Source organism: Cryptomeria japonica, chromosome 11 (assembly GCF_030272615.1).
Source record: "Cryptomeria japonica chromosome 11, Sugi_1.0, whole genome shotgun sequence".
Classification (NCBI taxonomy): Eukaryota; Viridiplantae; Streptophyta; class Pinopsida; order Cupressales; family Cupressaceae; genus Cryptomeria; species Cryptomeria japonica.
In genome coordinates this window covers 365,795,831-365,814,675 of record NC_081415.1, presented here as the reverse complement: position 1 = coordinate 365,814,675, position 18,845 = coordinate 365,795,831, and the positions used below count along the sequence as shown (strand labels likewise).

Sequence of the window (18,845 nt, the reverse complement as noted above, 5' to 3'; positions counted from 1 at the left end):
CGAGTTTTGGCGAGTCCCGAGTTTTTAAAATTTTTTGGCCTTGCCGAGTTATTGCAAAATCCGAGTTTTTCATCTATGGGTTCGACAAATCTGAAGTAAAATGAAAAGTTAATAAATTGGTCGAAATCTTCAACTATATCACGTTTAACTTGTCATTTTCAATTCATTATTTCAAGTTCGATCGTGAAAGATTTTTTCTCTCAAGGTTACGAAAGATAGATTTTTGAAAGAGAATTTTTGAAGATAGAGTAAATTTCTAAGTGGAGGACAGTGAATAAAGTGAAATTTCTGAGTTGAAGGACATAATTTACAGTGAATAAAGTGAAATTTCTGATTTGAAGGACATAATTTAAAAAGAATAAAGTGAAATTTCTGAGTTGAAGGACATAATTTCTAGAAGATAAAGTGATTTTTCTTAGTTAAAGACAAAATTTTCAGAATTGAAGGCAGATTTTTTGTCAAAAGTATAATTTCGAAGGTTCAAAATCTAAATTTGACTGATTTCTTTCCTCCTGTCTTAATCACTTATTCTCACGACATTTACCAAGTGTTAGGCTAAATTCTTCCATTTTCAGGTGATTTTTTCACAAAAATTTAGCTTTTTGACAGGCTGAAAGTGAAATTTTCGAGCAAGAGGTCCAAAAATCAAAGTTAGAATATTAAATTTTCTTGAAAAGTAATGTCAAATTTTTCGTACTTATTGCAGATTGATGTCCACCAAAGGAGAACCTTCAAGAAAAATTCAGATGAAGTTCGCCAGTAAAGCATTGCAGCCGGAGTCAAAAACTAATTCTAAATGGAAAAATGTTACAGACACCAACCTCGGGCACGTGGACTTCAAAGATTTCAAAAAGAAAATGTATGCAAAAGATGGACTTTTGCCAACATCTATTGCTTGCCGGATGATGAGAAATGGCATTTTCCAAGCAGCTGAATTTCCACCAGCTATGGAGTGCGTTGAACTTAATGTTTCCAATGTCACAAATGCTGATAAATAAGATCAGAATCTCCAGTACTAATTTAATTGTAAATGCTTTTCTTCAATCATTACATGATACGCAACAAAATTGATAAATGCAATAAGAGAAACTAAACTCAATTCTTACCTTCTTATACTTGTTTAAATCTGCACATAGACCATAACAGCAAACTGGAAGCCTTTTAAATTCAGAAGTCTTTGCTTTGTGAATCAGCAACTATATAACTCAAATTGGAGATATATGAAACCACACCTAGCAAGGGCTGAATATTAGCCTTCATGTTGCCTCCTTAAACTTCAAAATTAGCTTGTCCACAACCAAACAGCAGAAAGGGAATGGTTTCAGATTTAAAAATCAAATACTGTAGCCACAAGACTGTTCACGACCACTGTAGCGTTCAACACAGAGTCATTACCTCCCAACAAACTCCATGACGGGGGTAATTAGCTGAAGCTTCATGACCATAAATTTATTCCCTCATAATTCTTCAAAAATGCTTCTTTCATAATAAGATTTGTCCACAATTTTCCCTTTTTTGTTCTCCAAACCCTAGCAGCTGTAGACCTGCAAATAAATGATATTTCCAACTCCTCCTCAATGCCAAATACCTGCAATAAGCTCAATGTGAATTCTGGAATAAATCCACCTATAGATGGAATTGGGTTTTCATCCAATCCAAAAGAACCCAAGGGTTTCCGTCCTAGTGCACAAAACTGAAAGCTAGAAGCTCCCAAATTTTCCAAGAGAAAATAATAAACCAAGCATGAGAAATGAACTCCACTAAGTTGCTTTTATAACATTCTCAAGATGCCCCACTCTCTTTACCAATCCATGTGGGATAAAACATTTCTTCATAAATAAGCCTCACATAAGGACATAAAAGGGCCCCCTTTTAAAACAACGTTGTGCAAGTAGGCCAAGGGGTACAGTTCACTTAAGTCGTAAAGTGACAATATATAGACTTCAGTAACTAAAAATCAAAATATATTTCTTTTAACACAATTAAACTTCACCCAATGTCCAAGAATGACATTTTTAACTGCTGGGAAAATAGAGGTCGACTCATTGCTAAAAATAGACACTTACTAAAAATAGCAACTACTAAAACTAGAGTCCAAACACCAAACAGGCTAAATCGGGGATGCACTGAAACTTACCATAAATAGTAAGTGCTAAAAATGGCCATTGCTAAAAATAGAAAGTCCGTGGCACTCCAGAAGGTGTCGTTCATCTCCATTAATTCATCTGAACTCATTGGTGCATTAGAAAACTCCCAAAAGCCAACACCAATTGCACTACGAGAGAACCTTGAAAATTGGGGACATTACAGCTACCTGTTGATGTGTTTTTCATGCACATGCAAACATAGAATAAAATACCAAGGTATCTTATCCTCTCTTGAACAAAGTTTCCCCGACTGTTGAAGATCTCGCTGAAGGATCAATCAGAGCAACTCCAAGGTTCTGATATGTAGGGTCTCTACGTGTGGATAAGCTCTTGCGGTATGATGTGATTTTGCTGGAATCACAATGGGACTTACATTTGATGACCTGAGCGTCGGATTTACTTTGGGTATCACTGGAATGTGAGATTTTACTGGTCCTTGATTTTAAAAAAAAGGAAAAAAGGATAAGGGTTGGAGAAGGATCTAATTCTAACACTAAGAATGTAGGAGCAATGGATGACCTTTGATGAAATTCTAACTAAGTCTTGCTTTGACATGCTATGATCATCTCCACAAGGCTAGTGCGATCTTCTAAGGATAGCTTTATGATGTTCAGATCACCGCTACAAGCATAGACACCATCGAGTTGATGCATATCAATGAATAAGCGATAATTGAAGTTAAGCTTAAGTTGAATGATTCTAGTTGACTACACAGAGTAAGTTTGCAATCAACAAACCGCTAGTAGTATGGATATACAGATCTCACCATTGATCATACAAATTTCTTCCATCCATCTAATAACATGAAATTAAATTTGAGAAGTATAGAGACCATGCAAATTGTAGAATTGACACATAGAATTCATCATTCCTTTAATGAAGTTTACATGTCTTTTGCAGCAATGTCTTGGCAACAATCTTTGCCTTCTCTTTTTACTCTACTCTAAAATGCTATCTCTATCTCTTTTTGCTAATTCCTAATTATTAACTAATCTCTGACTATTAACCTTTACAAATGAAGAGCCAGGGATTTATATAGAGAACCCCTTTGCAAATTGATGGCTCTGATTGGCTTAGAATCAATGGCTTGGATTACAAGATAGAAACCCTAATTAGGGTTTGTTATAACAAACTTCCTTAGCCAATGAGAAAATTACATTCCAGGAGTGAGGACCAATAGGAAGTAGGGGTAGGTACACCGAAGTTTGTGCCGTCCCTGATAAATTAGGTTCATTGAATCTAGACATGCTGAGGTGGACCAATCCGACTGGAGGAAAAGTGACTAGGATGCCACCTTGTTTGACATTTGTATCTTGGTCGATCCTCCTCTGTCGATGCGAAGAATGATGTACCTCTTTGACTTCCATGTACTTGATGAGGTCTCCTCACGCTCAAGTTTTCTTTCTCCTCTGGTAGCTCATATTGCTTTGAAGAGCTTGTAAGGTCCTCCTTCTCTGTCATTAAGTGGTTCCTTTGTGTGGTAGAATGAGATCTTGAGGCTAGCTTGCAACTCCTCGAACACTTGAAGTCTTCCAACGCTTCAAAACACCTTGAGTCCTCCTTTATGCTTTTGGAATGTCCTTGATGATGATGGGCTTGGAATAGGTTGTCCTTGTCACGGCCTGATTTTCTTCCATTTGCAAAAACAAACCAAAAGGTGATTAAGTACACATGATATATTTATCCCAAAATAGCATTTCTTACCTTAAATCATTAACAAAAAGGGATCAAAATGGAATTTGCTTTAGGATCCTCCCCAGGGACAGGCCCTATAATAAAATTCGCTCAGGACCCTTTGGAAGGGTCAGGAGCGAAATTTGACAGAGTTGCTCAATCAGACCTCATTTTCAACATTACCTTACCAAGATCAAGTCATTCGCTTCCAAAATTGCCAAGGAATAGGTTTTGCTCAAAGACCTAGGCAAAATATTAGACCTCCTAGGAATTTCGCTCTGGACCCTTTGGAAGGGTCAGGAGCGAAATTTGCATTCTTGGCTCAAATCACATTCCTTTAGCCTTGCACTTCACTTGAGCTTTGAATTGCTTTCTCCTGAAGACATCATTTATTTGACCCCAAAAAAGACCAAAAAAGAGGATTTCGCTTTGGACCTTGGCCAAGGACAATTGCTATAAGGAATTTCGCTCTGGACCCTTTGGAAGGGTCAGGAGTGAAATTTGCATTTTAGGACAAAATATTCACATTTTGTGACCACAACTTGATCAAATGCATGCCTAAGGATGTTTTTAATCTCAATCAACACTAGGTTTGATGCAAAATTGGGAGCAAAATAGAGGTTTTAAGGATTTCGCTCTGAACCCTTTGGAAGGGTTAGGAGCGAAATTCTTCCTTAGGCTCAAATTCTATCATTTCCTTACTCCAAATTGCCTCCCAAGACAAGCACATACTAGCCTTCTCTCCACCAAGGCCTAGGAATCCATATCTTAGCCTTCATCATGAGCGAATTAGGTGATTTTGAGAATTTCGCTCTAGACCCTTTGGAAGGGTCAGGAGTGAAATTTATGATTTGCTTGATTTCTCTCACTTAGTTCTATCCTTCTCACTTTCTTTTACCTGGAATCTCATCTTTTGATCCCCCTCTCATGAAAGCAACATTTGTTTGTGATAACCCCCATGATATCACTTGATACAAATTATTTAAAAAATATTAATATCCTAAAGAAGAAATAAATCATTAAATATTGTAAATAAATGATTAAAATATTAATGTATTTAATATATAAAATAATAAAGAAAAATATTATTAAATATATTATTAAATGTCAATATAAAAAAGAAAATATATTAAGAAAGTATTATTTAATATTTAATACATTTACAATGACAATATTTAAATATATAATAGTTAGTATATTCAAAAACATCGAATATTTAAAATATAATAAGTTCCCCCCCCCCCTCCCCCCCACCCGCACAAATTAATATTAACATATATTAACCCCCCCCCACGATCACCCCCGCACAAAGGGATGCGACGGTAAACGCAGCCTGGGCTGCGGTTACCCTCGCACCCCTTCATGCGGAAGGGGACCGTGGAGGGGCACATCCCTTCACGGGGTTTAAAGGGGAAGGAAGGAGGGCGGGAGAAAGGAAAAAGGGGAAGGTAGGAGAGCGGACTGCAGGGAAAAGGAAGGAGGTCAGCGGACAGCAAGGTAAGAATCCTGCCCTATATTAAATAAAAGGTATAGTATATGAAAGGTTTTTATTATTACTAATATTAATAGGTAGTATTAAGGGTAAAGGCTCATTAATATTAGTTAGTATTAATTAATGAACAATGGGTAATGGGTAAGGTCCATTGATAGGAAATGTTCATGGTGGTCTAGTGAATATTTATACACATCGTAAGGTATAGTATTCACTAGTCATAAAATAGGGATAAAATGTAATCTTGTAAATGTTATATACATAAGTTGCATATCAAGAAGGATTATGAATACAAGGTAGTTTAAGAAACATAATGCAAATGTGAAGAATGAAAAATCATGTTGATATATATATAAAAATTAATTAAAGAATGCATTAAGAATTCATGTTAACATAAAGGATCGTTTATGAATTGAAAATGTTATGCAATTACATGGCTTGGTTGACTCAAACTCAACCAAGAAGAGAAGGATCGGGTCAATCCCCTTTGAGGACTTGGATGATGGAGGCATCATCCAAGACAAGGAAAGGCAAGGGTCTTCCTTGGCTGGCTTGGGTGTAAGAGGTTATACCCAAGACAGGACTCAAAGGTCGGACCGATCCCCTCTGTGGACTTGGATGATGAAGGCATCACCCAAGGCAAGGAAAGGCAAGGGTCTTCCTTGGAGGGCTTGGGTGTAAGAGGTTACACCCAAGACAGGATTCGAATTCATCTTCGATTTCCTGGAGGGCTTGGGACCAAGGGGTTCCAAGAAGGTGAACCTCACGGCCACCTAAGGACATACTTACGTATGGCATTGTATCCTTTTTTTTTAGATAGGAATTATGATTATGTTAATTGAGCATTGAAGTTAGATTGCAATTTGGATTACTTATATATATATGTTTGTTATGTTCTAACATTCTGTTTTGCAGGTTAATGATCTATAACTAGTAGGGACATTATAGTGGTATCAGAGCATAATCCTGCCATCCTGTGGGAAAGGTTCTTAGTTTATGATCACATATCAGAGGAGGAAAGGAGCAAAAGCAATGGCTGATCAATTAGCCAAACAGTTCCAGACTTTCATGGAGCAAACCGATGAGAAATTCGAAAGAATGAGCCAGTTAATCCTCCAAAGTACCAACAACAACAATAGAGATATGTCAAACCCTAGAAGAGAGACACTCTAATCACGCTGACAACGAACGATCTCCTTAGAGTTCTAGGCAAACAATTCCTGAATTTCTTCCTAGAGAAGAACATGTGAGGGAGGAGGAGGAACCGGTCACACTTGGGGTGGAAGAAATCGCCCAAATTTATGCTAGATTGGAACCAAAAGTTCAGAGGGTGGTGTCCTTCACGGACTTCTGTGAATCCAAGACTACTAAGAATATGAGGAGGAAACCTATGGGTAACGACCTCAAAGCTAAAGTCAACAAAATGTCCCTACCCTGTTTTGATGGGGCAGGGAAGGATGTTGCCCAAGCTTGGGTACAAAAATTAGACACCTACCTTTCATACAGTCCAATGACCAAAGGAGATGCTATAAAATTTGCCATACTACGTTTAACCGGAAATGCCCATAATTGGTAGCATAACGGTCTCAATACCCTAGGACACAAAAACGTCTCCACCTACAATGAGTTTACCCAAAGGCTCATCAGCCGATTCGACTAGAAAGACTCAAAATGGTACTTCCAAGAGCTAACACACCTTAAGCAAGTAGGAACCATTGAAGATTATATAGATCAATTCCAAAACTTGTCAGTAATGGTCCCTGACCTATCCCAGAAAAGGCTTACCTACATGTTCTTATAAGGTCTGAAGGACCCCATTAAGAATTTTGTGAAACCCCTAGAACCACAAAACTTAGGAGAAGCCATTAAGAAAACTAGGATGGTCGAATTTAATGCCCCCAAGAATACCTCAACCAAAACTCCACATAGGAATGAGGGACCCTAGAGGGACCACAGGGAAAAGCCTTGCCACTTGTGCAATAAACGTTGGAGCTTTAATCACCAATGCAAAGAAAGAGGCGAGCTCATGGAGAAAGGGTTATGCTTCAAATGCAAGGCCCCATGGGTGAGAGGCCATGAATGTAAAAGAGGACAGTTGAATAACACAGAAGAAATACAGGATGAGGACAGACCCTACAAAAGGGCCAGATTTGAAGGCTAACATTAAAAGGAATTCTTGATGGCTCTCCAAAGACAGTATCGTGTAATAAAATGGAAGAAATTCTTAGGCATAATCAAGGAGAGTGGGTCGCCCAATGAATGGTCTTGGATAAATCTCCGACCGAAGGTCAAATCATTCATAGTGATATACAACCCACCCTTAGGAGAGACAAAAAAAAATAAAATAATAATAATAATAATAAAAATCTTCAAAGACATTCCCCTGGGTTTACCCACTAAAAGGGGATTTGGACATTCCATTGAATTAGAAGAAGGAGCAAAATTTGTCATCACCACTCCTTACCGCACCCCCACAAATAAAAAGAGGCCGACCTAAATATGCTTGAGGACAAGCAAAATTGAGACGGAGGGACTGTGATAACCCCCATGATATCACTTGATACAAATTATTTAAAAAAGATTAATATCCTAAAGAAGAAATAAATCATTAAATATTATAAATAAATGATTAAAATATTAATGTATTTAATATATAAAATAATAAAGAAAAATATTATTAAATGTCAATATAAAAAAGAAAATATATTAAGAAAGTATTATTTAATATTTAATACATTTACAATGACAATATTTAAATATATAATAGTTAGTATATTAAAAAACATCGAATATTTAAAATATAATAAGTCCCCCCCCCCCCACAATCACCCCCGCACAAAGGGATGCGACGGTAAATGCAGCCTGGGCTGCGGTTACCCTCGCACCCCTTCATGCGAAAGGGGACTATGGAGGGGCACATCCCTTCACGGGGTTTAAAGGGGAAGGAAGGAGGGCAGGAGAAAGGAAAAAGGGGAAGGTAGGAGAGCGGACTGCAGGGAAAAGGAAGGAGGTCAGCGGACAGCAAGGTAAGAATCCTGCCCTATATTAAATAAAAGGTATAGTATATGAAAGGTTTTTATTATTACTAATATTAATAGGTAGTATTAAGGGTAAAGGCTCATTAATATTAGTTAGTATTAATTAATGAACAATGGGTAATGGGTAAGGTCCATTGATAGGAAATGTTCATGGTGGTCTAGTGAATATTTATACACATCGTAAGGTATAGTATTCACTAGTCATAAAATAGGGATAAAATGTAATCTTGTAAATGTTATATACATAAGTTGCATATCAAGAAGGATTATGAATACAAGGTATTTTAAGAAACATAATGCAAATGTGAAGGATGAAAAATCATGTTGATATATATATAAAAATTAATTAAAGAATGCATTAAGAATTCATGTTAACATAAAGGATCGTTTATGAACTGAAAATGTTATGCAATTACATGGCTTGGTTGACTCAAACTCAACCAAGAAGAGAAGGATCGGGTCAATCCCCTTTGAGGACTTGGATGATGGAGGCATCATCCAAGACAAGGAAAGGCAAGGGTCTTCCTTGGCTGGCTTGGGTGTAAGAGGTTATACCCAAGACAGGACTCAAAGGTCGGACCAATCCCCTCTGTGGACTTGGATGATGAAGGCATCACCCAAGGCAAGGAAAGGCAAGGGTCTTCCTTGGAGGGCTTGGGTGTAAGAGGTTACACCCAAGACAGGATTCGAATTCATCTTCGATTTCCTGAAGGGCTTGGGACCAAGGGGTTACCTAAGGACATACTTACGTATGGCATTGTATCCTTTTTTTTTAGATAGGAATTATGATTATGTTAATTGAGCATTGAAGTTAGATTGCAATTTGGATTACTTATATATATATATATATATATATATATATATATATATATATATATATATATATATATATATATATATATATATATATATATATATATATATATATATATATATGTTTGTTATGTTCTAACAATCTATTTTGCAGGTTAATGATCTCTAACTAGTAGGGACATTACATTGTTTGACCCCTAAGAAGGCCCGAAAGGAGAAATTCGCTCCAAATTATGGCCAAGGACAGGACCTTTAGAGAATTTTGCTCTGGACCCTTTGGAAGGGTCAGGAGCTCAATTCAAGTTTTAGCTCAATTCCTTCACATTTGGTGGTCACAAGGTATTCAAAGGCATGCCTAGGGACATCTTCAAGCTCAATTCACCATGATTAACACTTGTCTTAACATAAAATTGAGAGAAAGAGGAGATTTTGAGAATTTCGCTCTGGACCCTTTGGAAGGGTCAGGAGCGAAATTCAAGATTTAGGCTTGATTCTTCATTTCTTCAACTCCAATCTACCTCAAAAAGCAAGAATACATCACTCCACTTCCATCCATGCCATAGGAACCAAGGTTTGGACCTCATCTAAAGAGAAAATAGGTGTTTTCAAGAATTTTGCTCTGGACCCTTTGGAAGGGTCAGGAGCGAAATTCATGATTTAGGACAAAATCCTTCACTCCTTCACTTCTAATCACTTCCTAAGGAAAAAACATGTCAATCCACTTCCAAATATGCCCAAGGAACTAAGATGTTGGTCTAAACAAGGAAGAAAATGAGGTTTATGGAGAATTTCGCTCTGGACCCTTTGGAAGGGTCAGGAGCGAAATTCACAATCTTGGACAAAATCCTCACTTTTCAATGCTTTCATTCACTTCCTAAGGAAAGAACATGCCCATCTACCCTCACCATGTCCAAGGAACAAGGATGTTGTCCCAAACAAGGAAGAAAATAGTGTTTATAGAGAATTTCGCTCTGGACCCTTTGGAAGGGTCAGGAGCGAAATTCACACTTTGGGTTGATTTCACACCTCTTCTCTCCTCAATTCACTTCAAACTTGATTTATCCAACCTCCTTTCACCATAATCAAGGCAATCCACAACCAAATTAGCTCAAAACAAGGTCCTTCTAGTGCTTAAGGCAAAATAGAGGGTCAAAATAAGGATTTCGCTCTGGACCCTTTGGAAGGGTCAGGAGCGAAATTCTCATTCTAGGTTGATTTTCACCATTTCATCACCTCAAACCTCCTTTCAAAGGCAAACATGCATCAAAGCCTTCCCATCACGCCTTAGAAGTCAACAAATTTGGTCATATCAAAGAGCAGAATAAAGGATATGGGAATTTCGCTCTGGACCCTTTGGAAGGGTCAGGAGTAAAATTCCTCCTTGGGCTCAAATCTTGACTTCATTCCCCACATTTCTTCATTCAAAACAAGTGTTTTGCCTTCAATAATGCCTGGGACATGGATTAATTCACAGTTTTGGGCAATGTAGAGTGTCTTATAGAGGAATTCGCTCTGGACCCTTTGGAAGGGTCAGGAGCAAAATTCCTATTCTAGGCTTAATTCACCTTGAAATTGACTTGACTTCGCCTTAGACTCAACCTTTTGATGCATTTTCTTCCATATCCTTGCAAATCACTCCAACCAACCAATGACTTAGGTGAAACTTTAGGTCCTTTGTGAAATTTCGCTCTGGACGCTTTGGAAGGGTCGGGAGCGAAATTTGACATTTTAGCCTCTCCATCAGGATTCATATATGGAATATAACATTTAAGTATAAGTGACAATTCTTTCTTTCTTATATTTTAAGTTATATTCCATATATACTATCAGGATGTTTGAGAGTGGTTTCGAACCTCCAGGAGTTATAATGCAAAATCTTGTTTTTGGAGGATTCTTCAATTTTCCAGACTTAGTCAAATTTCAGGATCAGGATGACATTCCAGACTTAGCCAAATTTCAGGACATTTGAGGATCAAGATGACATTCCAGACTTCTCAAGGCGAATTCGCTCTGCCCTTGATGTAAGGGATGGGACCTAGGAGGACATTATGCATTCAACCAAGGTTTGATTTAGCAACTTGAAGTGCGACCAGATAGTACACAAAAAAAACCGTAGGAATGATCTAAATTACCCCTAATCACTCAATTGACCTGACCTCTTGAGGAGATCCACCTGACTCAAACAGAGCCTGCCACCCTAATGAGCCCCCTGGCGACCCTTCAATGCAAAGATTAATAGCCAACACCAGGCAACAAAGCAAACTAAACTAACCCTAGAAAGCAAAAAGGTAGGGGTCCCCATTTGCAATGGGGCGATGTGTGAATACGTCACAACACTACCTTACCTCTTAAATAAGTTATATAATCATTATTATAATTATCTATAAGTAGTAATTATCTAAGTTGGCTTGGGTGCCAACTAAGGCTTTGATACCATTTGTAATGAGGGGGAAATGCTACTTCCTTAATCTTAGTGTGTATGGGGTTACGAGTAGTTGTCTTGTGGCTAACTTAACTCTTAAATAAGTTATATCATTATTATTATAATCATATGTAAGTTCCATTGTGGGCTTCTCCCCTTCAACAACTTGAAAGAGGATAAATAAAAGTTTGTGAACTACAATTAAATTAAACATTAAGATAAAGTGTTAAATGGATCAAAGAAGTAAACATAAAAACTTGAGCAAAAAAAAATATTATAGATGATAAATTAGTAAAATAAACAACACAAAATGGAAATAGGAACTTATAACTACGATCTCTTTCGTCATAATCCAAAATATTTTCTTATTGTGAACCCAATCGACTATGTCAACCTTACATTGGTCTCTTAGCATATTAAGATTTAAATCATCTCTCACTAACAAACATGTTCCTTAAGATTGCCTTTGATTGAAACAAGGACTACAATGTAATAAAGTTCATTGTAAAGCAAAGTTTTTCAAGATGAACTAACTTCCTCTTGTCCGTGTATTTTCTCACTAACTTGAGGACCCAAGCATGGTTCTATAGATATTTGCAAATGTTTTGACCACACTTCACACATGTTTCGATCTATGGGATTTTGTGAATATAAGGTCAAGGTGATGAGCAACACAAGAAGTCTAGAATAAGGATGGGTTCCTATCCAAGAGTCTACTTACAACGACACGGTTTGTTGCATTATCTATTTGCACAATATTATCCTCACCCATGCTAGCTAAGACTTTCTTTAAACCCTCACACAGTAAGTCAATATTTTTTGTTTTTCCTAAAGCATAGTTGAGAAAGAGACAAGAAAATCTGAAATGCTAATGTTATATCACTAAAGTAGAAGTTTGAAATCTTAATCACTAACTCAATATGTTTTAGGAAAAATGCATCATTTGAGGAAACAAATAAATTCAACAATGTTTGTTCCTCCTATCATTTTAATCACAATCATGATTGTGCAACCCTTCCTCCTCCATATCTGATGTTGCATATCAATTTCGATATTCATTTTGTCCAACTTTTGAATCAAAATTAGGCCCTTTATCTCCTCACCATTAAGACCTTTAAATTGTGCCCAAAAATAATAATATCTACTAGGTTTTGTCAGTAAGAAGACCAAACAAAACAAGTATTTTAAAATTTAGAATTTAAATTCTAAATGCCCATAAACTTAAAAATTCAAGAGACAAAGAAATTAAAAAGTATATTTTGAAACAAATTAATAATTAATTACCTAGGTGCATGAAATGGAATGAAACAATAGAACCAAAATTATCTAATTGCACTCCTTGTTGACTCATGGTTGTTGTTCCAACCCATTTTCTCAAGTGACAGTTGAGACCCTATAGTGTGTGGTACAATATATGAATCTAATTTGGATCCACAAACTCTAGGCTCAACAAAAGCTTTTCCACTACCATTGGAACTGCCATTGCCATTACCACTAGCAATCAAAGATCTAGGGAATTGAAGAATTGAAGAGCAGGAGTCTTTGTGAATGTTTTTTTATGGTTCTTTTTGTCAATAAAAGGTTTCTAATTGACTTTGTCCCTCACACACAATGTTAATAGATGCATCTAGACACAAAGTAACATCTTGGCATGGTTTTGTGCGAGATGATATTTCGGTCTATCAATGTTCCTCCCACTAATTTTCATCTTGAAAAATTTGCAAACCAGCTCGACTTTCTTAGACCTTGGGATGATGTCCAATTAGGATCCTTTGAAATTGGGTCCTGCATTACAACAATTTATAAATTTGAAGTATGCTGCAATCACAAATAAATGAAAAATTAATTAACAATTATAGTTTTTAGCTCTAAAAAAACAGTTAGGGTTTGTTCATAGAAAGAAATCAAAAGAAAAAATCCATTATGGAACAAGAAGAAAAGAGGGAAAACTGAGTTCTCTTCATTTCCCTCTTTAATTTCTTGTTTTATGAATCTAAAGTTAAAAAAGTTAAACAAATTTAGAAGACATGTGAATTGAAAAAAATGAAGATTCAAAACAAGAAAACATCTCTTCAAATCAGCTCCAACTTGATGGTGGGTTGCTCCAAATTAACAATGAACTCTTCCAGATGCATTGAGGGCTGCTAAAAACCTACTCAAGTTGCATTCAATTGAAATTAGCTACTCAAATTGCACACTGGTTTTTGCTTCAATTGGTTGTGATTTTAGCTCCAATGCCCTTTTTCTTTTCTTTCTTGTGCTTGCAAATGAAATGAATGTCTTTTGAGAGTATTAAGAGGTCATATTAGTGTTAGGATTGAGTTTTTTTATTTGTTATCTTTATTTTTCTAATTTGTGTGCTGACTTAATGATCAAGTTAATATCAGGGCTTGTGAGGTTTGGCCAGTTTGGCAGACTTGGTTGGTTTGAACAGATTTGTTGAGCACATGGGTCATGAATTCGCTAACCTTGTTTATATGCAAGCACCTTGAGACTAACCGAGTCTAGGTGATTCTAGACAAGTCGTGTAACTATGTGAATCAATTTTGTTATATTGGCTATTCTATTAGACTACACACACTTGGCATAAATTTGTAGGCCACTACCTTTTTGTTTTTTTTTAAATTGAAGAGGAAAAGATGTTTAATATACATAAAATATTAACATATTTGTAAAGTTAAAACATATAATTTTCTTATTCTAAATCTTGTGTTTCTGAAAGTTATGCTTTGTGGAAATGATATCTTGTTGTAATTGATGGTTCTCTGGACAAAAAATTGTATTAGCTTATATGTGAAACACAATTTTAGGCTAGGCAGTTTGGGCTTGTGAAGTTCTAATACTCATAATTGACATTTTCAATTTTCATGAACAGTATCTAGAAGTTAGAGAGAAGCAGTACGACAAAAAGGTCTACCTTGATTTCTATTCTGTAAGTAAATATATTTGTGTTATTAAGTAGAATTATACTATACGTTGACATTTGGTATCTTTTCTAAAATGTATTTGTATGTTTAACTGAAACTAACAGGTAATGTACAAGGCAATATCCACTTCCGAGTTTAAGAATCTATTACTAGCACAATAACTCATTATATGTTGAAAAGAGCCTGTTTATAATAAGTGAATACTTGTCTATGAAATGTGTCAAAAAAAATATTAGGCATTGAGTTAGAAATTGATACTTAAATATAAAAACAGAAATGCTACAGCAATAAATAGAGCATGAACCTATTAAAAATTTGTTTGTGTTGGATCCTAGAGATCAGTGTGTCAAGGATTGAAAGCATTGGCTCAACATAGTTGTAGTCTCATTGATGTTATTTGTTGTAACATCCCCTAGGATTTGGTAGGCTTTTTTTGGCAATACCTTGAATTTAATAACTAGTTGCCCACTAGTTGATGCAGTCAAGTATAGGGAACCAATTAAATGGTGACCTTTTCCTTGCAACAAGACATCGCTACACCTCTCCAAGGGACTCATTATGGGGTCTAAAATGTGAATACAATTGATATGAAAAACAATATCAAAAGATCAATATTTAGCTTGGGAATTTCGGAAAACTAGCTACATAAACTTAAACCAGTCAAGCTGAAATTTGGATCTGTTATAATTGGGTATTCAAAAACTGATATTACTAATTTACAGCAGCTCCAAAGGCAATTTTCAAGACCCTATGATACTGGTGTGAGATCTGAAACAAAACCAAAACATTCACTTCACCCTTGCTGATTTTAGCATTAAAATAGAGATACTAGACATGGGAAAAATCGCTTATTTTTATTACATAACATGTCACAAGATTACATTTGATTTCATGGGAGAATTTGAATAGAACCTTGTCTCGTAAAATAGATATCCAACTGATCTACAGATTTTCAAGATTACACATGATCAACTTTGAAACATAATTTAACATTCACGTGAAAATTAGGTAGCTCTATACTAACACTAGCTCCGATCAATGACTCTGAACTTCTCCTATGGGCTTCAAAAATCCAAAACACATCTCCAATTTCTTCTTCCACCTTCTACCTACAACAAAATATTTTGTGCTAAATTTATAAGCTCCATTTTCGGTCACTTCAACATTATAGTTAGCTCCGACTTTCTCGGTGATGATCAGCCTTGTCAGAGGGGATGCTTGATGTCGGCAATGAGCTCAGTTGGTCTAGAGGATTCCTATGACACTTTCTAAGGTGAATTTTGGCTTTTGATGGGTTCTCCAAGATTCTTGGAGAGAGCACCTATTTTTAGGTCACCTGGTCGGCCCAGTTTTTTATTATTCATCATTGGTATCAATCCAGTGTAGACACATTTTGTTTGAGGCCATAAAGAATCTTCTTTAGCTGGCATACATAATCTTGATTTGCTGATAACACAAATCCATCAGGTTGTTCTACATAAACTTCTTTATTCAAATTTCTATCAAGAAGGCAGATTTAACATTCATTTGAAAGACTTTAGAACCTTTAAAGGAAGCAAAAGGCTAAGAACCTTCTAATTGCCTCTAAATGAGCAACAGGTGCAAAGGTTTCATCAAAATCTATACCTTCAACCTAGGCATATCCCTTACATACTAACCTTGCCTTGTTTCTCACCACTTGACCATCCTCATTCAATTTATTCTTGAAGACCCACTTTGTGCCAATCACATTTTTTTCCTTAGGCCTTGGGACAAGTTCCCAAGTTTTCACTCTTTTGAATTTGTTCTAACTCCTCTTTCATAGCTGCTACCCAAGATGTGTCTTTTGTTGACTCTTCAAAAGTTTTAGGTTCAATCGTGGACAACAAAGAAATATCATCATCTTTATAATAGTTTATTTTTCTCCTTGTTGCTCTAGGTTTGTCCTCTTGCAAGATTTGATTGATAGGATGGTTCTTGTCAACAAATCTTGATGAATTTTTAAGAGAAGTTTTGCTTGTAGATCTATTTCCATCATGTGAAGGTGTAAGACCAACCGATGTTTCTGCTGTATCAAACTGATTACCTGTTGTTCCACCCTCAAAATGTGTACCAACTCCATTTTAATTGTTTTCAAGGTTATTTCCAGCATTGTTACTTGCCGTCCCAACTTGGACACTAGAAGAAGTTGAATGATCAGCATTTTCTGCCTCACCATTCTGTAAATCATCATCACAACTTTGCAATTTTTCAGAGGAGTTAGCAATCTCAAGAATTTTCACCAAGTGCTCTCAACTATCTTATGCAATCTCTTGTTAAAACATTTATAGGCTTTACTTTTTGAAGAATATCCTAGAAAAATACCCTCACCATGAAATATCCCAAATAGGATATGCACTATAATTCTGAAAATAATTTCCTGAATTTTGTCGTAATTCTCCGCATTTTAGTTTTTTGTTCCATACCATAGAATTCTGGTTTATATTTCTGGTTACAACAAATGTGGACAACTAACACATATGCCAATAATGATCCCTTGTGATAATATCTTCAATCAAGAATTCATACAACCATACATGGCATAAAAAATGCAAACATATATATGGAACAAATCTGATTTCAGGATTATTCAGTTTGTTGCTACAAATTAGAAATTCTGAACATGCAATTACATCCAAATACATAGGCCAAACATGCCCAAATACAACTCAGAAATTTGTCACTACACATCAAACCTATCAATAGGTTTGTACATACTAGAAAGACATAGAATGATGCTCAAAACCTTTCCAGTAACATTTCAACCTGCAAAGATATAACTGTGAAACTCCACAAATCTCTCCAAATTGAATAATAAAGCACAACTATGAATTCTGAGATGAATTCACCAAGTAGGTTGATTTGGGTTTCCGTCCAAATAGCTAAAGCTCTCTAGCTCTCAAGGAAAAGTTGCTTTGAAAATGACAACTCAAGAATGAATCCTCATTGCACTTTTTAGTTTTTCCTCCTTTTATAATACTTTTCCTTTTCGAAAGTAATACTTTATTTTATTTCTCTTTTAATTCACTTTTCCCCTCAAAAGTGACTTTACTTTATAATTTGTCATTGACATTATTATTAAGTCACTTTATAAAATATAGTATGTCCAGTTGCTAATTAATTAAATTTAAATAACCCCATAGGACTTGGGACTATTTGACATTTAATTAATTAATGATCACTCAAAGAAAAGGGGACATTACAGTCCTCCCATCCCATCCCAAGATTGCTTCTCCTCAAGCAATCACATGTATCAGATCTGCATTAAGCTCAAATCTTCCAGCCAATACCTGGATCCCAGATTAACCTAGGACCTTTGCATGGTCTCACATGAAGTATACAATGCTGCAACATAGATGTGAAGCAAATCTTGAAGACCCTAATTCTCATAAGAACAATGATCCTCTTCATGTAATCAGAAAATTTACCAAAGTTTTGCCTTACTCCACCATGTTTATACTGCTCTACTCTGATATAAACTGAATTTTTTTTGTAGAGACTCTTTCTAGACACCACAAAGCATGTGAATCATGAAAAACATTGTGTGACAAACTGCTGTCCAAAAGAAACCAGCTGTTCCATTCACCCTTATACCAAGAGTGGGGTGAATGAACATCATCATATAAGCTGCAAAGGAAGGGATAAATGTCCCTCATCAAATCTCCATTAGAGAATATCACTCTAGGACTGATGGGTCTCATGAAAATCTGAAAGGTATCCATCATGTGTGCAAAATCAGACATGTATATCCTCTCAATATTGCTGGTGCAAGAGGCAACAACATTGCTGGAACGAAAAATTAGACCTAGAATCATCTTGGGAGTGCTTCCACTATCACCAACAAACAAGGATCCATTACCATTCAACCCCCTCAAGAAGAAGTCACATGTTCTCCTAGCTGCCTTAGCTATCATAAAATTGATCCATGCATGCACCTCCTTAGCTTTTATGTTTTTTGCCTCCAACGAACTCCATGGTGAAGTATCCATCACAAACCAAACATTATCAAATTGTAGGATCTTCTTGTTAGGCAATATCTTAGTCTCTATAATTAGCTCTCTAAGACAATATGCCTCACATGATCTTAACAAGTATTTCTCCAATGTAATCATGTGTACCATGGTTTTAAGACTCGTGGACTCACGAGTCTATGGGAGCCACGAGTCGACTCGCCAAGGACTCGCAAGGGGAGTCCTAGCGAGTCCATATGAAAGACTAGCGAGTCTTTTGCAAGGACTCGCGCGAGTCTTTTGGTCGGATTTGCGAGTCTTTCATATGGACTCGCGCAACCCAGTTGACACGCCATATAACCAA

The 18,845-nt window shown here is 36.3% G+C and overlaps 1 protein-coding gene across 2 annotated transcripts in view; it reads left to right on the top strand.

Annotated features, from left to right (window-relative positions):
- Positions 1 to 18,845, top strand: part of LOC131049232 (gamma-glutamylcyclotransferase 2-3) — a 162,970-nt gene that overhangs the window by 91,271 nt on the left and 52,854 nt on the right. For both annotated transcript variants that reach the window (XM_057983276.2, XM_057983277.2), the window contains exon 3: positions 14,462 to 14,518. In XM_057983276.2, the coding sequence (XP_057839259.2) occupies positions 14,462 to 14,518 (57 nt within the window). The remainder of the gene's footprint in view (positions 1 to 14,461; positions 14,519 to 18,845) is intronic.